Below are 18,254 nucleotides of genomic sequence, written 5' to 3'. Positions count from 1 at the left end.
ACGCGACCTGCTGATGTAGATGAAGTTACGCCCTCAGACAGCATTCAAATAACACTGTTTATGCCACATGCATGAATGAACCCTGGCCTATTTACTAGGGAGACTGCCATCAGCACCATCAGCAGCATCACCATCAGCACCATCATCAGCAGCAGCAGCATTCACCACAGGACACTTGTTTGACTGGAGGACGTCCAATGAGCTGTTAAACAAAAGCTTTCTAAGAAATGTGCCATTTTATTGTCACTGGATTTATTTTTGTATTATTTAAATGAGCCACTCCGATTTTAGGTGTCTCTCTCTTATCGCTGTTATATTTCCAGCTCCAGTTCAGACATTACTTTTCTAAATCCCCCCAGAATACTATGTAGAAATCTTTCTCTATGGAGATATTTCAAGTAACTTTTATTTTTGAAGATGAGGAGTTTTAACAGTTGACGTTGAGTTGGATTGGGACAGAGATTTGGGAATAGATGACTTTTAATCCCAGATCTGTGCGTGCATGTTGGCAGTTTCAACCTAAAATCACCTTTCACCCTCAGATGATGTAATTCTGGAACTGCCCATTGTTTCTTCATTTTAAAATGTCCTCCTAAACACCAGTCCTCCAGAGTGAATACGCAACTGCCGCAATGAGAAAGACGTCCCAAGGTTGTAGTGCTGCTGCACAGAGAACAGAGCATGTGCAAAAGCGTCTATTCACCTTTAACTGTTGGTGTTTTCATGCATGTGCTTGTCACTCGTTCACTTTTCAGGCATTCGTTGTCAGATGCATTCATCCATCACCGGCTGTCTTTTACCTTTTGCGAGTACAGAGACAGCAACCTATTCACTCGACTGGCTACAGAGGAGGACACACTAATACTTTTGCATTTGCACACACACATTTCTATTTAGAATCTCCTCTGTGAGCCGCGTTGCTCGCTGTTTGATCTGACACTCAGGTGGAATTTATGATCCAGATCTGCAGTGTGTTTACCGACTGTAGCCTGCCGCGCATTTGCAGCGACACACTGAGCCCTGCAGAATAAAGAAAGAGAGCTGCATGGTCAGGGAGGTCAGGGGGTGTGTGTTGCAGTGTTGGCTACACCTTGGCCTTTAACTTCAGCCCATACTGGTGTGCATTAATGCTGCATAAGTGGCCCTGACACACAGAACCCCTTGCAGGCCGAGAGCCACTATTCTGAGGTTTAACTTGCCGTGAACTCCCATTGGAGCAGAACAAGAAAAATAATTTCCCGTTCATTGATCAGTTAAGTAGTACACTTTCATTATATCATGCTATTATCAAGAGTTGCTCTTAACCCCCACGTGCCTTCCTTCAATTCCCGACAGATGTTGAGTGGTTCCTGCAGTGGACAGGCTGTGATTTCATCAGCTTGCTGGCAGGCAGCAGAGTGCAGACTCAGCAGTACCTGAAGTCAAAGACTGTAGGGAAAGAGAGAAGCACATTGAGGAAGGTCTCTGTTTCTCTCCGCCTCCCAGGTTGCTGTACCTGCTGTGTCCTCTCGCTCAGGTGGATCTGCTAACCCAGTGGAGCTCCAGAGGCCCATGGCCCCTGTTTCTCTCCACCAGTGAGAGGTGAGCCAAGCTGGCCTCCCAGGCCCCCTCCCTGCCCCCGGCCCCAGACCTGGACCCGGACCCAGACCCAGATCCGGACCTGCGGCGGACTCAGGAGGAGCAGTATGTGAGCGAGGGCGAGCCCAGCCAGTTTGACACACACACGGCGCCGCCTGACTTTAGGGACGCCGAGACCATCACAGGTGTGTGTGTGTGTGTGTGTGTGTGTGTGTGTGTGTGTGTGTGTGTGTGTGTGTGTGTGTGTGTGTGCGCGTGTGTGAGTGCGTGTATGTGTGTGTGTGTGTGTGTGTGTGTGCGTGTGTGTGTGTGTGTGTGTGTGTGTGTGCAGAAAGCAGTTTTAGAGTATGCAGTAAAAGGGTGAACTCATGAAATGTGTCACAACATAAAAGGATTGCATCTTCGACTGAACTCAAAACATCAAAATCTCCAGATATAGTTTGCACAAGACATCGGCAATATGTAACTTGCTGTTCCTTCTAGCAACAAACATCTTTAGAATTTATAATATAGAATGCATTTGATTTCATTGCTTTGTTGTTCTTTTTTCTAATGATCTGTTATAAAGTAATGCTTAGTTTTAACAGAGACCACAACAAGTAACTCTTCAAGTGTGAAAATGACTTGTTATGCAGAAAAACGCCCCTGAGCGTGTTATATTATTATGTTTTTCTGGATGTTGTAGGTGGTCATGGTGGAGATGGCTACTTTATATACTGCAGGCTATTCAAATTATAAGGTGGTCATAGCTTTTGCATGTACTGTAAAAGAAGTATAAAGTAACATACAATGAAAAAACGAAAAATACCTTAAAAGTACTTCACTACTTGACTGCCTCTTACATTTATCACACGCAAAATATCGGTCAGTCATAGGCTTCAGAACGGCTATTGGTCCAAATAATTACTCTTCTGACTCCAAATCACATGTTTACATCAACTGTCAACAAATAAATATCCAAATCATTTTTAACAGAGTATTTACCTGGATACCAGTTGGTTCTTGTTGGTGGTGTTTTTTTATCGTTACATTTTTAAAATAAATAAAATGAAATAAATAAGCGCAGACATTAATCTAAGCTTGATAAAATGATCAGAATTACACTAGATGTTTAACCTGAAAAATATTCCAATGAGACATTTTTGGGGAAATGTAAAGGTATTAAATAAATTACAAATGATCTGTGATGTGTGCCATTGGTTTGACTTGAATTTCAGTGTTGGTGTTGAGGTGTTATTGAGAGTGAACTGAGACTGAGAGTGTTAGACACCCCTCACACTGACGTCATTGACTTTCTCCCCTCCCCGTCCTCTCTGTGATGTTCAGATGTGTGCAACAGCACCGACCTGCCAGAGTTTGAGATCATCAGCCTTCTAGAGGAGCAGCTGCCCGTGTACCGGTTGCGCGCTGACACCGTCTACGGCTACGACCACGATGACTGGCTGCACACTCCCCTCGTGGCGCCGGACGCCAGGCTCGACCTGACCACAGAGCAGATCGAAGAGACACTCAAATACTTCTGTAAGTCTGGCTAGAGTACAGTCAACAGCGAGGATGTGATTATAGACAGAATATACCTGTTTCCTGTGCTGCTGACGCTCCTGATGAAGCGTGCGGGAAGCTTTTAGTTTTCTTGTTTCACATTCATGCAGTGGTGAAGAAACAGACGAGGAGGGAGATTAAACTGGTGGGGGTTTATCTCTGGCACCGCTGTGGGAATACATGGCTTTAAAAGTGAAGGATTTACACACCTGGGTACAGAATACATTCAATCAGTTCTTGGAAAGATTATCTACTATAGTTGAAACACATTTTATTTCTTATTAAAGCCAATAAAGTAAGGGCATATTTTCTATTCAGTAATGGTAGGATTATTACTGTATAGTATTTCTGTAATATTACTTCATTTGCAGTATTTTGTGATATGTAGTAATACTATACAACATATTGCTTGCCATCACAGCTTGTCATCAAGTTTCCACTCTCTATTTCTTTCCACCGAGCATCAAACTACATTGTTACACGCAGACTTTAACTGAGTTGCTTTGTATTCTCATAGGCTTGTTAATGCCATGCCTCCCTTTTCTTTATTTGTGTTTGTTTCTTATCAGGACGATCAATCCATCGTCTGGCTCCTTTTTGCTCTCCTCCTGCCATATCACCACTCTGCCTTATACATTGGCTCAGAGGAGAAGAGGCTGTCAGCACAGGCCTTCTCATAGAAACAGTTTTGAGTGGTTGACATTAATGTTGATAACTTCTTACTTGCTTATTATCGATTTTATCATTTATTTGATGATAGCTATATGGAAATCCATTATTTATTTATTTATTTGATAGGGACAAGGCCTGTTAATGAACATCTATATAAAAATTTAAGGTGTAAACATGCCGGATGGAATTTACATCTGTAGTCTCTAGGCAGGTAACAAAAACAGAAAATTACAACTAACAAAATATGCAAGTAGAAAACGACTAAACCGGTTAATAGTGATCACAGTGCTGCTTTGCCTTAAACTATTGTTTGAGATGAGTTTTAAAAGTGGAATAATTAGGGCACTCCCTTGTTGTGCGTGGTAGGCTATTCCAATATTTACATCCCTGTACTGACAACACAGTTTGTCCAAAAGTAGTGTGTCAACGTCAGCCTTTTCTCTAATTCATTAAGTGAGTTGGGGCAAACCCATGCAACGCTTCTTACATAAAACAAGCATTTTGGATTGTTTTTAAATTCCCAAAGTTTAAGAAAAAATATTTTTTCCAGATTGTTAAAATGTTTAAATGTTTCTTTTTGTAATCACAAACGTTCAATATGATGTAATGTAAAATAACAGGGTTAAATCTTTAGTAAGATTATTTCTAATCTTCTAAACTGCTTCTTGAGTGAGATTTATCACTGTTATCTACAGTCTACTTTTCCTTTTTATTATATATCGTACTGTAGCCTCCCCCCACAAGGGGGTGCCAGCACAGAGTTACTGCTTGTGTTCTCTGAATATGTGGCCAGGCGTTTGTGTGGTTTTAACCTACATGCCTTGGTGACATTATGTAGATTCAGATATTTTAAAGGAGATTTTCTATATGTTGTTCATTTTTTAATATAATGTATCTCTTCTAATGTGCTGCACGGTGGTGTAGTGGTTAGCACTGTCGCCGCACAGCGAGAAGGTTCCAGGTTCGCATCCCGGCCTGGGCCCTTCTGTGTGGAGTTTGCATGTTCTCCCCGTGTCTGCGTGGGTTTTCTCCGGTTTTCTCCCACAATCCAAAGACATGCATGTGTAAGGTGTAAGGTTAATTGATGACTCTACAAAAATTGCCCTTAGGTGTGAATGGTTGTCCGTCTCTGTTCGTCTCTATGTGCCCTGTGATAGACTGGCGTCCTGTCCAGGGTGTACCCCGCCTCGCACCCGATGTCAGCATGGATCGGCTCTAGCAAAACAAAAGAGGACCATGGATGGAACCCTGAGATACTCCACAAAGTAGCTTAGCTGGCTTTGAGTTATACATGTACCTGTTAATACACACATAATCTTATCTGTCTTCTAAACAGAGTTTCTCCTAAAGAACATCTACTTTGTTTCTGAGCAAGTAATATTTGTGATTTTAAAGGTCTCTTCATTATGATGTCTAATATATTATTATGAGCCCTTTGAAAGTCTTTAAATTGAGTTGGTAAATTGAATTAAATTGTCAACCACATGTTTTTTTAAAGTAACCTAATAGTTTTCCCATTCCTGAGGAGAACCTTTATTATTCAAACTGAAAGCATTTGTAGGTTTAAAATCAAGTTTATCTGTGTTGAAAAGTACAGTTGTTTGTGTGTGTGTGCGCGCGCGTGTGTGTGTTGTTGTTGGTGGATGAAGGTCGCCATGGCAACAGTTGCTAGAGGCAGAAGGATGTTCAGCAGCCTCGCACAGAGCAGGAGAGAGAGGAAGTGATGAAAGAAAGGTGAAAAGGAGAGAGATGTGGGAGGTTTTTCAGCACGCTAGCCTGCCATATCTGATTGGCTCTTCCTTCCATCCTGCATCCTCTTAATCATAATACAACCTCTACTTCCGTTTCCTCCTCCAACTCATCTCTCTGCCTCCCTCGCACTCACTCACATTGCCATCCATGTGGGCGGAGGGTCATTCTGTCTCTGGGCCTGTTATATGGTAGTTGAGCAGTAGGAGTAGGAGAGGGAAAGTGAGTGGATTAGTATTTGGGACGGTTGTCGTTTCTGCTTGTCGGGCATTGTGGAGGTCAGTGAGGAGATGGACAGCAAGATCGAGATGGAGAGATTAGAGAGGGATGAATATGAGCTGGATGACTGGTACTTTAAGGAGGACAAGAACGGTAAAGTACATGGCTAAAATACAGAAAAGAGAGACAGGTTCAAATTCACTTAATATCAGTTTAAGTCATTTATTATTTATATTATTATTTATTCATTTATTTATTTCCGGTTCTTAGATTAGTCATTATGTGAAGTGCATGCTGGCTTGCATAGCACGAGATTTCTGTGAGATGTTTGTTTAATGACGCCAACAGATTGCTCTTTTATTATTATCTTAGGATCTCTAGCAACAACAAAAGAAACAAACAGCATCTTGTAACGTTTTTGTTTCTAGGTTTCTCTGCCTTTGTTATTCTCACTGAAAGAATTACTATGAAGCCTGCTGACTTTGAATTTGCTCTGTTTTGACATATCAGCCCTCAAGCGCACAGGCATGCACACACAAAATTCCCACAGTCGGCAGTGTGAGCCACACTGTTGCATCGGAGAAACTCGAAACTGCTTTCATGAAACAACAATTAAATTATTTTGTGCTGGTTGTAATACTGACAGGATTACAGATGTTCAACATAACATGTTCAATAACTTTGTTACAGAATGTTATTGATAAGAGCTCTGTAGTCAATAAGACATTTCACCTCAGGGCAACAGAGGCAACCATGGAAACAACCCCTCTGCCCTGCTCTTTCACTGGTGGTGGAAGCATTACATCCTAAAGATGATTAAAGGATGAGTTTTATTTGTTTTTTTAACAAATGGTACCATACTGTTTGATATATTCAGTGATAAATTATGTGCACAAAAAAGACAACAACAAAAAACAGAATGGAATAGAAAAAAAACAACATACAATAATAATAATAATAAAAAACAACAACATGAATAAATGCAAGTAGGTTGAAAAAAATTGTAGGTTCTGAGGTTCAGAGTTCTTCTCTGTTACAGAACAGCAACTAATTGGATTTTCTCTTTAATATGGTAAAAAAAGAAGAAAAGGATTCCATATTTTATTATTGTGGAGCTGCTTAACTAGTATGTTATTTTTGAAAGGATGATGTTTTGAACTTTGATTACATAATGTGGCTGTGTGTGTGTGTGTGCGTGTGCGCGCGTGCGTGCGTGGGTGTGTGCGTGCGTGTGTGCTTGTGTGTGTGTGTGTGTGCATGTATCCGATGGACTTGATGAAAAAGTTGATACGCACAAATTTCCACTGCTTTCATCCACTAGCAGGGGCTTCACTCTGGAACTGATTGTAGCTCTGCTGCCCATCCTCACTACCTTCCTCTCACTGTGTGTGTGTGTGTGTGTGTGTGTGTGTGTGTGTGTGTGTGTGTGTGTGTGTGTGTGTGTGTGTGTGTGTGTGTGTGTGTGTGTGTGTGTGTGTGTGTGTGTGTGTGTGTGTGTGTGTGTGTGTGTGTGTGTGTGTGTGTGTGTGTGTGTGTGTGTGTGTGTGTGTGTGTGTGTGTTTTATATCTCTGTAGTGCTATGTGCAGACAGAGTGGGCCAGATGACAAAGACCTACAATGACATCGATGCTGTCACCCGTCTGTTGGAGGAGGTGAGATGGTGTTATGTTTGTCTGTTCTATCAAAGCTGCATTAGCGATTTTGAATTAGTCCAAATCACAAAGTGCAACAGAGAAGATGCTGCGCTGTAGATTTGTCCAAATAAAATATGTTTATGGTATGAACTGTTGTGGAAAACAAATAAACAGCAAAATACAGAAAGTGAATTCCGCCTCTAAATGAAACCGTAGCTGAACCTCCACTCCACAGGACACAAGAACAAATGTAGTTAACCAATGTTGCATTGTGGGATTTTTGGGTATCAATGACCATCTGTCTCTTCCAACCAATAGAAAGAGAGAGATTTGGAGTTGGCTGCCAAAATCGGACAGTCACTTCTTAAGAAGAACAGAACTCTGTCGGAGCAGAATGACTATCTGGAGGAGCGAGTGGGACAAATCACAGAAGAGGTCTGCTCACACACACACTCAGGCAACCCAACTCAAGCTACACTTACACAGTAGCTTTTTCTGGAGCTTTCAAATGAGTCACAGTCGTCATGAGTATCAACAATGTCAACAGATGTATCTCTGTCACAGGTGAACAACCTCCATCACCCAATAAAGACTGCGTGATGCAGTTGAAAGCCCCTTAAAAAACTAGTGGACTAGTGGAACTAAAGTGACTATTTCTAATGAGAAGCATTACAATATTTTTTAATAGAATTAGATTTGATATAATCCACAACACATGCATACATACAGTACATACACACATTCAAACAGAGATTGAATTATGGGTCCTCTTCCAGGTGGCCCAGCTGCACCATGAGCTGAACCTGAAGGATGAGCTGCTGCAGTTTTACACCAACGCAGCTGAGGAGAGTGAGGACGAGTCCAGCAGCTCCCCGACGTTAGCATTCCTCTCATTGTTACTTGATATCACTGCTGTCATCTGTAAATACTTATTTCGTAATTTACAGCTTAGGCATTTTAGACATGTAAAAGCTATGGTTTACCTTGAATATGTATCTGTCCAAAGGGGTAAGAAGAGCAAAGCAGAAACTGCTTGCGGAGGCTTTGTGAGTGGCACACTGCAGCGGAAACTCAAAGAGCTGGAAGAGGAGAACCTCTCACTCCGCTCAGAGGTAGGTCTGTGCCATACGACCGCATATTAGGGACACTAAAGGTCAAAACAAATAATAATAAAGTGCAAAGCCGGGAAGGGGGGTAATATTCAGAGAAAAAACTCTCCAAGATTAAATAATGTAGGAAAAACCTTGAATATTCTGTGAGATGATAAGGTCGTAAATTTTGTTCCTGATGTACAAAGGCTATCAACGCATCCAAATCATGTTATTTTTCTTCTGTATAGGCCCAATTCACGGCAATGTCTCTTCAGTAATATGGTGATTCTGGACTTAAATCACAAGTGTTTCCTTATTGCTAACTCTGACAGCACTGGCCCCTCTCCAGCCACCAGTCCACACTCCATTCATGGTCCACAAAGGGACACGAACCAGCGACCCTCCGGTTCCCAGCCCAGTCACCTATGGACTGAGCTACTACCACCCCTTTCTTGGATCTGAAATTTTAATATCAGATAATATCCAAGTTATTTATGCATACATTTCTGACTTTATTCCTGGAGTTTTTCTCTATTTTTATACCGCTCCCTCAGCGCTGTGATTTATTTATGTTTAACCTAAAATGGCCCTAATACGCCCTTGTACCACTCACACTTACACAATGTTGGAGCTGAAAATTGAGAGATTATTGAGTGCATATTTATATATACATAATGTATATTTGTACACAGGCAAACCATCTGAAATCAGAGACGGAAATTTACGAAGAGAAGGAGCAGCAGCTTGTCAATGATTGTGTGAAAGAGCTCCGTAAGTGTCGACTTTTATTCAGCTTTCCTGTTTTTTTTGTCTGTATGTGTACATTATAAAATAACGTAGACTGATTATTTTATTTCCTCTTTGTCTCCTTTTACTCTCACTTCTCGTGTCTTTCCCTCCAAATGTCAGGGTTGTCCAGTCTCCAGATCTCTACCATTGCAGAGGAATTGGCTCGTAAGACTGAGGATGCTTCCCGCCAGCAAGAAGAGATCACACACCTCCTCTCTCAGATAGTAGACCTGCAAAAGAAAGCCAAATCTGTGGGTGCTCACAGACACATTAACCCATTTGTTACAATTATGCTCTGCTCATTTGCGCTAACCCAAACCTGCATGTGTGTTTCCAGTATGCGGTGGAGAATGAGGAGCTTTCTCAACACCTGGTGGCAGCTAAAGATGCCCAAAGGCAGCTTACAACAGAGGTAACTTCCACGTCACTGCCACGATCTTGAATACATTTCCCTTCTTTCCAAGCTGATACCAGGCAGTTTGACTTCAGTTATAAAGATCATTTTAATGTCTACAATTACCAGCTTCAAGAGTTGGAGGGGAAGTATTTGGAGTGTATAGAGATGCTGCATGAAGCCCAGGAGGAGCTTAAAGACCTGAGGAACAGAAACTTCCCGGCAGGAACCCCTCGACGCTACCATCCTCTGGGACTGTACCCCATGGTGAGGGAATGTGTGAGTGTGTGTGTGTGTGTCTCGGTGTGTGTACATGATCATCCTCTGTTCCTTCACGGGAAGTGTTTGTGTTGCAGGATTCTCTGGCAGCTGAGATTGAGGGAACAATGAGAAAAGAGTTGAGTCTGGATGACCCAGAGTGCGAGGAACACAAGTATGATTCCAACAGTCAAAACTAAGATAGCACACATTATAGAAATAAAACACTGCGTGCAGTATTGGCTAATCCTTTTGTGTTTGGTCGTACGCAGAACCCATCGGAGGCGTGTGTTTGAGACGGTCAAGAACGTCAATCAGACAGTACGTCAGCGCTCTCTGACCCCAACCAACTCCAACATCCCCGGCTCCAACCAGTCTCTGTCAGCCCGTACATCGCCTCAGTCCAGCGGCCTCTCCACACCTCACTCAACCATGTACGGAGGTGATATCAGCGGAGACGGTGTCGCCCTTGACAACCGAACGCAGAGTATCCTGATGGAAACGGCAGCCAATCAGGATAGGTGAGGAGGAGTGGGATTATGCAGTTGATACATATAAGAGGAAATTGATATTGAAGACATCTGCATGACTCAGAGAGTGAAGAAGAAACGTTTTTAAATAGACTGTTCCTGAGTAGACGTTTTTTTTTGTTATTTTTTTACTTTTACTAAGTAAAAAGACAGAACAAAAGTGACTCTGCATTGACTTTACAACAATGATGGGAATAGGGGAAAAATACCCAAGGACAGACAAACTTCACATGTATATCTATATATATATATATTTATATACTGTAATTATATATATACGTATATATATATATGTGTGTGTGTGTATACGTATATGTAATAATAATGTAATGATAACGATAATAATATTATTATACATATTTTAAAAAACAACAACAACTAAGAGGTCATAATGAGAGCGTGATGAATAGATGTAATAATCCTGTGAATGTTCTCATTCGTCCAGGTCATCGTTATCCTCAAAGCAATTTCAGTCAAAAACAACTGGACTGGTTGTTTGTCTAGGAAGACTTTTTGACTGAAATTGCTTTGAGGATAGATGTAATAATAAAAAATGTATAACATGTATTTCAACAAAGTGGTCTCTGTTTCATGGCAGCAGCACAGAGAGCAGAGAAAAAAATAAGGCCAGTGGAGCCGAGGACCTTCGGCTCGCTCTGCGCCGTCTATCTCTGCGTCGCCAAAACAACCTGAGCGAGAGGCGCTTCTTTGAAGAGGAAAGGGAGCGGAGACGGGGAGGACATGGAGGTCTACACGATGTCCTTGGTCAGGAGAGCGGTCTGTTGACTCCTTCGGAAAGTATCATGTCCCTCGGGAACCTTCACCTCTGGGCCTCACGAGGGCCCTTCCTCCCTGACAAACTCCAGATCGTCAAACCACTTGAAGGTGAGGGAGAAAGGGAGAGCGGGATGAGTTGCATGGCGGGGAGGAAGTGGGAAGGCGACCGACACTCAGCGGTCGGGACAAAGAAAGGGAGCAAGAGGGGCTGGGGGAAGGAGGGGGAGAGGTGGCGGGACAACAGGCATGGGCGGATGCATGAGGGGGAGAGGGAAAGAGGTTGGGAATGGGCAAGGAAGACCGGAGCTGGGATAGAAAGGGAGAGAGGAAGGAGGTGGGCCAAAGACCGAGTCGGGAGCAGGAAGATGAAGGGAGCGAGAGAGAGGACAGAGAGGCCTCTTTCACTCATGCTCTTCAACTCTTTCTGGTCGCTGATGCACCATCACAAGTCAGGCAGTTTTGCGTCTCCACACAGCTGTTACAAAGACACACAGCCGAGAGGATGGCTGTAGACGGATATACTCTTGTGATTAAATAGAGGAAGAAAGAGGGAATGGTGTTTGGTTTATGCCATGCATCCAAATCATTTGCATCTTTGACTGATCTTGGCTTCCCAAAAAGATGAGGGAAACAGACTTTAAAATGACATAATAATAATAACAAACTTTATTTACTGTATGTAGCACCTTTCATACCATACAATGCAGCTGAAAGTGCTTTACAAATAACAAAAACAAATAAATGACACAGGTATTGATATACACATGATAGCTAACCAGTAGCTATTGAGCATCAAACAAGTAGCCAAGGATTTAAAGGTTTATCATGCTCATTTTCAGGTTCATACTTGTATTTTGGTATTCTATTCGAACATGTTTACATGTTTTAATGTTCAAAGAACACATTGTTTTTCTGTCTGAATATACCTGTATTGATCTTCTGTCTAAAACACACATTTTGGCGCCTGTCTCTTTATGACCACCTCCTGAAAAAGTATAGTTTGCCCTGTTTGGTCGGCGTTTCCATGTGCTCATCTCTGCGCCATCATTACAGCTGGGGAATAACTGTAGGGACACTTTCTATCTATATATATTATAGTTGTGACATCAGAACCGTACAGAAGTCCTGACGGCTTGTTAAAAGACACAACCTCTGAGGGCTGTGTGCATTTCTCTGTGGATTGAGCGTTTTTGTACTTTCACATTATTTATACAGCACCTCAACCTGCTTTATAATAAAAAAAAAGTCATGTAAATCTTACTTTTTACAATATTGGACCTTTAATCGATCACAGTTGGTTGATAGCACCTGATGCGACATCCCTGATTGGCCACAAATGTAACACACAAGTTTGAAAAGCAGACAGAGTCACAGCAGCGTTGTATTATTATTATGAGTCAGTGTCAATTTAAACTTAAAGGTTAAATGCTGTTGGCCTGTGCTGCCCTCTGATGGTAATAATTCACACATCATTTAACTGTGTACAACCTAGTAAACATCTCCATGATAAACAGTATACTAGAAACCCTGCCACTGCTTCTGTTTACATCCATTTGTTTATTTGTATTTACATATTATTTATTTCTATATTATTCTGTCTTTATGTGTTTTCTTATTTAAGACTTCCTCTGTTTTTATGATTCATGTTTGCTCCATCTGTCACTGCTTGCGCTCTCTGTTCCACATTCATGTGGCTGACTAATAAAAACCTTTTCTCATTCTACCTGCTCCTCCATTTCATTTCCTCCGTATTCCTCGGCTCCTCGTCACTTTTGAGCGTCTGTATTTCGAGTATGTCATCCTGATCCTCAGTGATGTAGTGGAGGGTATACACGGGTATACAGAGCATACCCACCTCTTTTTCTGGCAGTTTACAGTAGAGCTGTCAATCCACCAAAAGCCACTGGAAATATATAGGAGAACAACCCACTTTCCCCTCGGTAACCTTCCCATCTACCTAGGTGTGCACCCAACTCATCAAATACCACTATCCCACTGCCAGCCAGTGAGGCTTTGTCTTTGTTTTTCACAGATACTCTTATTAGACATACTTATTATAAGTTACTGCATACTTTTAGTGGTTACTAGTCATTATTTTTTCAAATAATCTGCAGTATTGTATCCTATAGTGTGTGATACTTTTGTGATCTACATACACATACATACTGTCAATTTGTCCCTGCACCAATATCACAAAAGCAATAACTACATATTTATTATAGTTGATGGATAACATGATTTTTCAGATATTAATATAGGAAAAGCTGTAAGCCTTTTTAGCTGAAAACATAGGACACGGCCGGCTGTTTGTAAACAATGTTAACGAAAACGTTAAGAAAAACTTCATATTAAACTGATGATAAAACAATCAGCTACAAGTATTGAGTCATAAATACTTCCTCAAGTTTTTATTTGTATATGTGTTTGAAGATACTGAGTACATTGTTTTGTTCATGTCTCTCCACCAGGCTCTGCCACCCTGCACCACTGGCAGCAGTTAGCCCAGCCTCACCTCGGTGTGATTCTGGACGCCAGGCCGGGAGTCGTGTCAAAGGGCTACAGACCCCTCGAACTAGAGCTTGAGCAGGTGTGTGTGTGTGTGTGCGTGTGTGTGTGTGTGTGTGTGTGTGTGTGTGTGTGTGTGTGTGTTTGTGTGTGTGTGTGTGTGTGTGTGTGTGTGTGTGTGTGTGTGTGTGTGTGTGTGTGCGTGTGCATGCGTGTGTGTGAGAGAGATTTATGATTCCATCCCATGTAAACTTATCTTATGGGTCTCTTTATCTGTGCTGGGTTTACTATGCCTTATGTTTAGAGATTGTTGCAAAAACAGTATGCACCTCTCCATGACAGAATGAAGTTAGTAACACTAGTAATTATACAACTTTTTCATTGCACAATTCAAATTAGGATTCATAGTGATCTTTTTCTGCTATTTTTCTTTTTAATTCGTTTAGAATCAGAATCACAATCAGAAATACTTTAATAATCTTTTAAAATATTTTTTGTTACAAAACTCCAGAAACAAACAAATCCTATACAGACTAAACATATATTAAAAAAAACTCAATTGTTCGAATTGACAGAAATTAATATTTCTAGTAGTGAAATATATACAAGATCAAAGATTGTCTGTGGTTGAGTCTGATTTACAGAGAGGAATGGTAAAATACTGGTAAAATGGTAACATACTAATACAAATTATTCAGGAAATGTGCTTGGAAAGGTTTTTTATAATTTAATTCCAGAAGGTGTGATAATTAATAAAAACCTGTGATGTGACTTATTATATGCAACGTTCTCCTTACTACGGAAGCCCTGAGAGGCATGTGACTTTTTTTTCTTCTGGCGATCCATTTTCCACATCTGTGCTTAATTGTTTCCTCTCCTGTGTTTACTACTTAAGAAAGAGTGGAAAAGGAGGAAAATGTGCATTCAATTAGCATTTTCTTAAATACATTTTCTTTCCTAGACTTAGAAAATAGATCAACAGAAATAACGTTTCACTTGCCTCTCAGGGCTTCCGGACCTTACCCTTCTCCTAATAACTGTTAATATCACTTCCAGTGACAGTAACACTCAGTGCACACGCTTGCATCTCTAATGATTTGGGCTCTTCTCTGTGTGCTGTGTTACCTGCAGGTCTATCCATGGGGTGGCTTTGAGGAGGAGGAACCGGGGGAGCAATACTTCCAGAATCTGCCCACCTCCTCCGCCTCTGCCTCACCAGCTGTGCCCTCTACTTCCAGCACGGGTGACACGTACCTCGGGCAGACCCCACCCAGCCTCGCTCCGCTATCTCCACCCTCTCCATCCCCATCGCCGCATCTCAGCAACACTGACCTCCTGGGTGAGGGCATACTGTAGATTTACACATCCTGTATATATGTACATTGTTTAACCCAAGTATCGATGTGTTTAAGTTTACTTTTATTTAATGACTTGCAGCTGCATACTACCCGGGTAAATCCATGGCCCACACCAGTTCTACCTACACCTTCACAACTTGTCGGATTCTCCACCCAACAGATGAGCTGACTCGGGTCACGCCGAGGTAAGCAGCAGAAACCGCCTGGTGTTGTTTGAAAATGTGTAATCCAAATCAACTTTTTGTGGCACCTCCCAAAGTTTCTCTTTGATCCGTCAGAATTCATTCATAATCAGCTACTGCAAAGTTTAGCATTCCTGCTAAAAGCCAGCATATTTAACATTTATGTCCTAATACAATAATGTGTTTTTATGAGAACTGCCATGTGTTTGCCTTCCGTTTTGGATGGTGCATGCTGTTAAAAAGCAACTAAAATGAGTTTTGTATCGCATTTCATATATTGTAATAACACTAAAAATTAACATATAAATATGCAGTTTATACATATAATTGAGCTTAATGTGATAATGATCCTACAGACTGCTAAACGTGCACTCAGTCTGAATTTAACTGAATCCCACAGGACAAATAAGATTCACTGAGGTCCGTTGCCCGCTCGACAGAAGGAAGGTGCTAAATAATCCAGAAGAAACAACGTCCCCTAGGCGCCACAAATGTCAGTTTGGAATGATACGATATCATAAAAGGGAAATTTAAATAATAATTTTCGTTCCAGTCTAAACCCAGTCCCAGCATCATCCTCCTGTGTGATGACCAGCACTCTGATGGGTACTCCAGCTGCTACACCCTGCACGCCCCGCAGACTCAGTCTCAGGCCGTCCGAATCTTCAACCAACCTCAGGCATGGTTCTAAATACATCAGAAAATGACTTCATTTTTAGCAGCTAAAAAAAAAAAATGTCTTCTTGCTGTAAGAAACACTTTACTGTATATCACACAGAGTCAGTTTTAGCTCCCTTAAAACAAGACATATCAGTTATCTTACCTACAGTATGTTTAATTAAAAAAAAAAAAAAATGTTTTATTTCAGTGCTAATAGACAGAAAAACAGCATATTGTGTTAATTTTGATGCTGACTCTCATTTGTTCCCCATGTTTGCACAGAGATGCAACACGCACCACCAGCACCTCACTGGGGTTAGTGCGTCTTCTCCAGGAGAGAGGGATCTCAGCAGCAATGTATCACCAGAGCCAGGGCCTGGAGTACAGTCAGGGCAACGGAGGAGTCTTATTCAGCACCTCCATCACCCCTAACCGAGCGGCCAACCCTGACCCTCTGCGCCCTTCTACCCCTCCCAACTCGCCTACAGGAAAGGGGGCTTCAGCTGTGCCGACGCCTGCGGGCTTCGACTTCAAGAGCCCTTCCTATGACAACTTCCTGGCCTCCAAACCAGCCCGCTCCATTCTGAAGGAGGTGACGGGGAGGATGAGGGGTAGGCAGAGAGGGAAGGATTGCGAAAGCCAGACGGACGTTAGCGTGACCGTCCACAACCTCAACCTGCTGGACAAGGTGAAGCGGCTGGGTGTGGCTGGAGCTCCAGGGGGCAGGGCAATGAGTCCTGGCCCCATCCTGGGGCCTCTGGGTGGGCTGCGCAGATCCGGCTCTCCTTTTGGGCCCGATGGAATGAGGAGGAACCGGAGTTATCCAGCCATGGTTGGGGCCAGCATGGCCATGAAAGCCCCGGGGCCCCAGGAGTAGTCTGGACTGCTGCTGGCCATTTGGATAGCCAAATAGGAGCCAGGCGGGGCCAAGGACCGACTGTTGAGCAGCCACCTGGAGCCCAGACACTGACTGACACTGTTCATACTTTCCAACAACAATACGGCACTGCAGACCAGTTTCTAATCTGTTCTATACGGACTCTCCACTTTTAGGCTGTGACTCTTAACTTCACTCAAATTTACAAGAACCTATTCTGGTATGCGTCCATGCAGAAAGCTTTGGTTTTATGTGCCCACATTATGAGACATCTCTGAAATTAGTTAGTGATTTGTTACACACACACATCTGGGCATATAAAACTAATTTTATATAATTAAATTGTATGTAATTGTGTGAACTGACACATTAAAAGCAGAGTATCAGTATAGTTATTGAAATATATCCCATCCCACTGCTGCATCCCCTCGCTTTGGAGACTGACTCTGCTGGCTAGATATAGGACTCCCACTCCTACATGCGTCCAGACATACACAGGTGCACTCTGTTCGATCCTCATCACACTAGTTGTCTCTTTGAAGTCTCTGTAGCATTAAACCCTGCACTTCTTCTACTCTACTATTGGATTAAGATCCACCTTTTATAATTGACTCAAAACTTTACACCAAATACATGTACATATGCCTCACGCCTACCTAAACCCTTCCTAAAGTGATCCAACAAGTCGCTTTTCAACAAATCATTCAATAGATTTCATGTCAGTATTAAAGATACTTTGTTTCCTTATTGGCCGTTAGACAGGGAAGTTGATGGTGCTTCCACCGAACGGTACGGATCGATACACTGAAGCCACAGCTCACAAAGAGGACAGAGAGAGACGGGTGAGGGAACGGGCTAATCAGCCATCGTTGTTGGAAGCTTTCGGAGAAATGAAGCAATAAAGTGCCTCGACCATCTGTTTTTGATCATTTAGGTTCTTCACGTTTTGGATTAAGGCTGTGAACGAGCTGTCACAGCCGCGATTCCACTTGTGTTTATTTATTATTTAAGCATTTCTGCTATTTGTCATCAAAAATATGCTGTCTCACATGTGCTCACTGTATATACTGTTCATTGTCACTAAATTGATCAGTAATAATATAAAGGAATCATTATGTGTGGGGCATAACCAAGAGTCACACTTCACTTGGGGTGAGCATGTAATAAGGGTTGGTTTTTTTTTTTTAAATAAAAATGAATCAAACAATATCTTAGTCGTTTGATTTTTTCTCTCGCTCTTTTCACCCCTCTACGTGAAATCTGGACTCATTCAAGAAAAGAAGAGTCCCAGACAGGAAATGATTTACCCTCCTCCAGCAGATGGTGCTCATGAATAACTCAGCCCAGAAAATAGTCAGTATGTGAAGCACATGTTTTGTCGCAGTCATAATCCATTATCCATTCACCATCTGTATCTCTTGTGCTATGAGGGATATGAT

General features: G+C 42.0%; 1 protein-coding gene across 1 annotated transcript; it reads left to right on the top strand.

Moving 5' to 3' along the window:
* Window positions 1-3,004: 3,004 nt before the first annotated feature.
* On the top strand, window positions 3,005-16,815 carry trak1b (trafficking protein, kinesin binding 1b; the record flags this gene model as incomplete). Its single annotated transcript, XM_083925683.1, has 17 exons — window positions 3,005-3,099; window positions 7,336-7,412; window positions 7,713-7,829; window positions 8,171-8,271; window positions 8,401-8,506; window positions 9,178-9,256; window positions 9,395-9,525; window positions 9,612-9,686; window positions 9,798-9,935; window positions 10,025-10,101; window positions 10,199-10,447; window positions 11,055-11,341; window positions 13,702-13,820; window positions 14,870-15,077; window positions 15,176-15,281; window positions 15,832-15,957; window positions 16,221-16,815. The coding sequence occupies exons 2-17, from the start codon at window positions 7,362-7,364 to the stop codon at window positions 16,813-16,815; spliced, it is 2,565 nt and encodes an 854-aa protein (XP_083781809.1). The 5' UTR covers window positions 3,005-3,099; window positions 7,336-7,361.
* Between the last annotated feature and the right edge of the window lie 1,439 nt (window positions 16,816-18,254).

The sequence above is a fragment of the Echiichthys vipera genome, assembly GCF_963691815.1.
Source record: "Echiichthys vipera genome assembly, chromosome: 13".
NCBI lineage: Eukaryota > Metazoa > Chordata > Actinopteri > Perciformes > Trachinidae > Echiichthys > Echiichthys vipera.
This window is presented reverse-complemented; position numbering and strand designations above follow the sequence as displayed.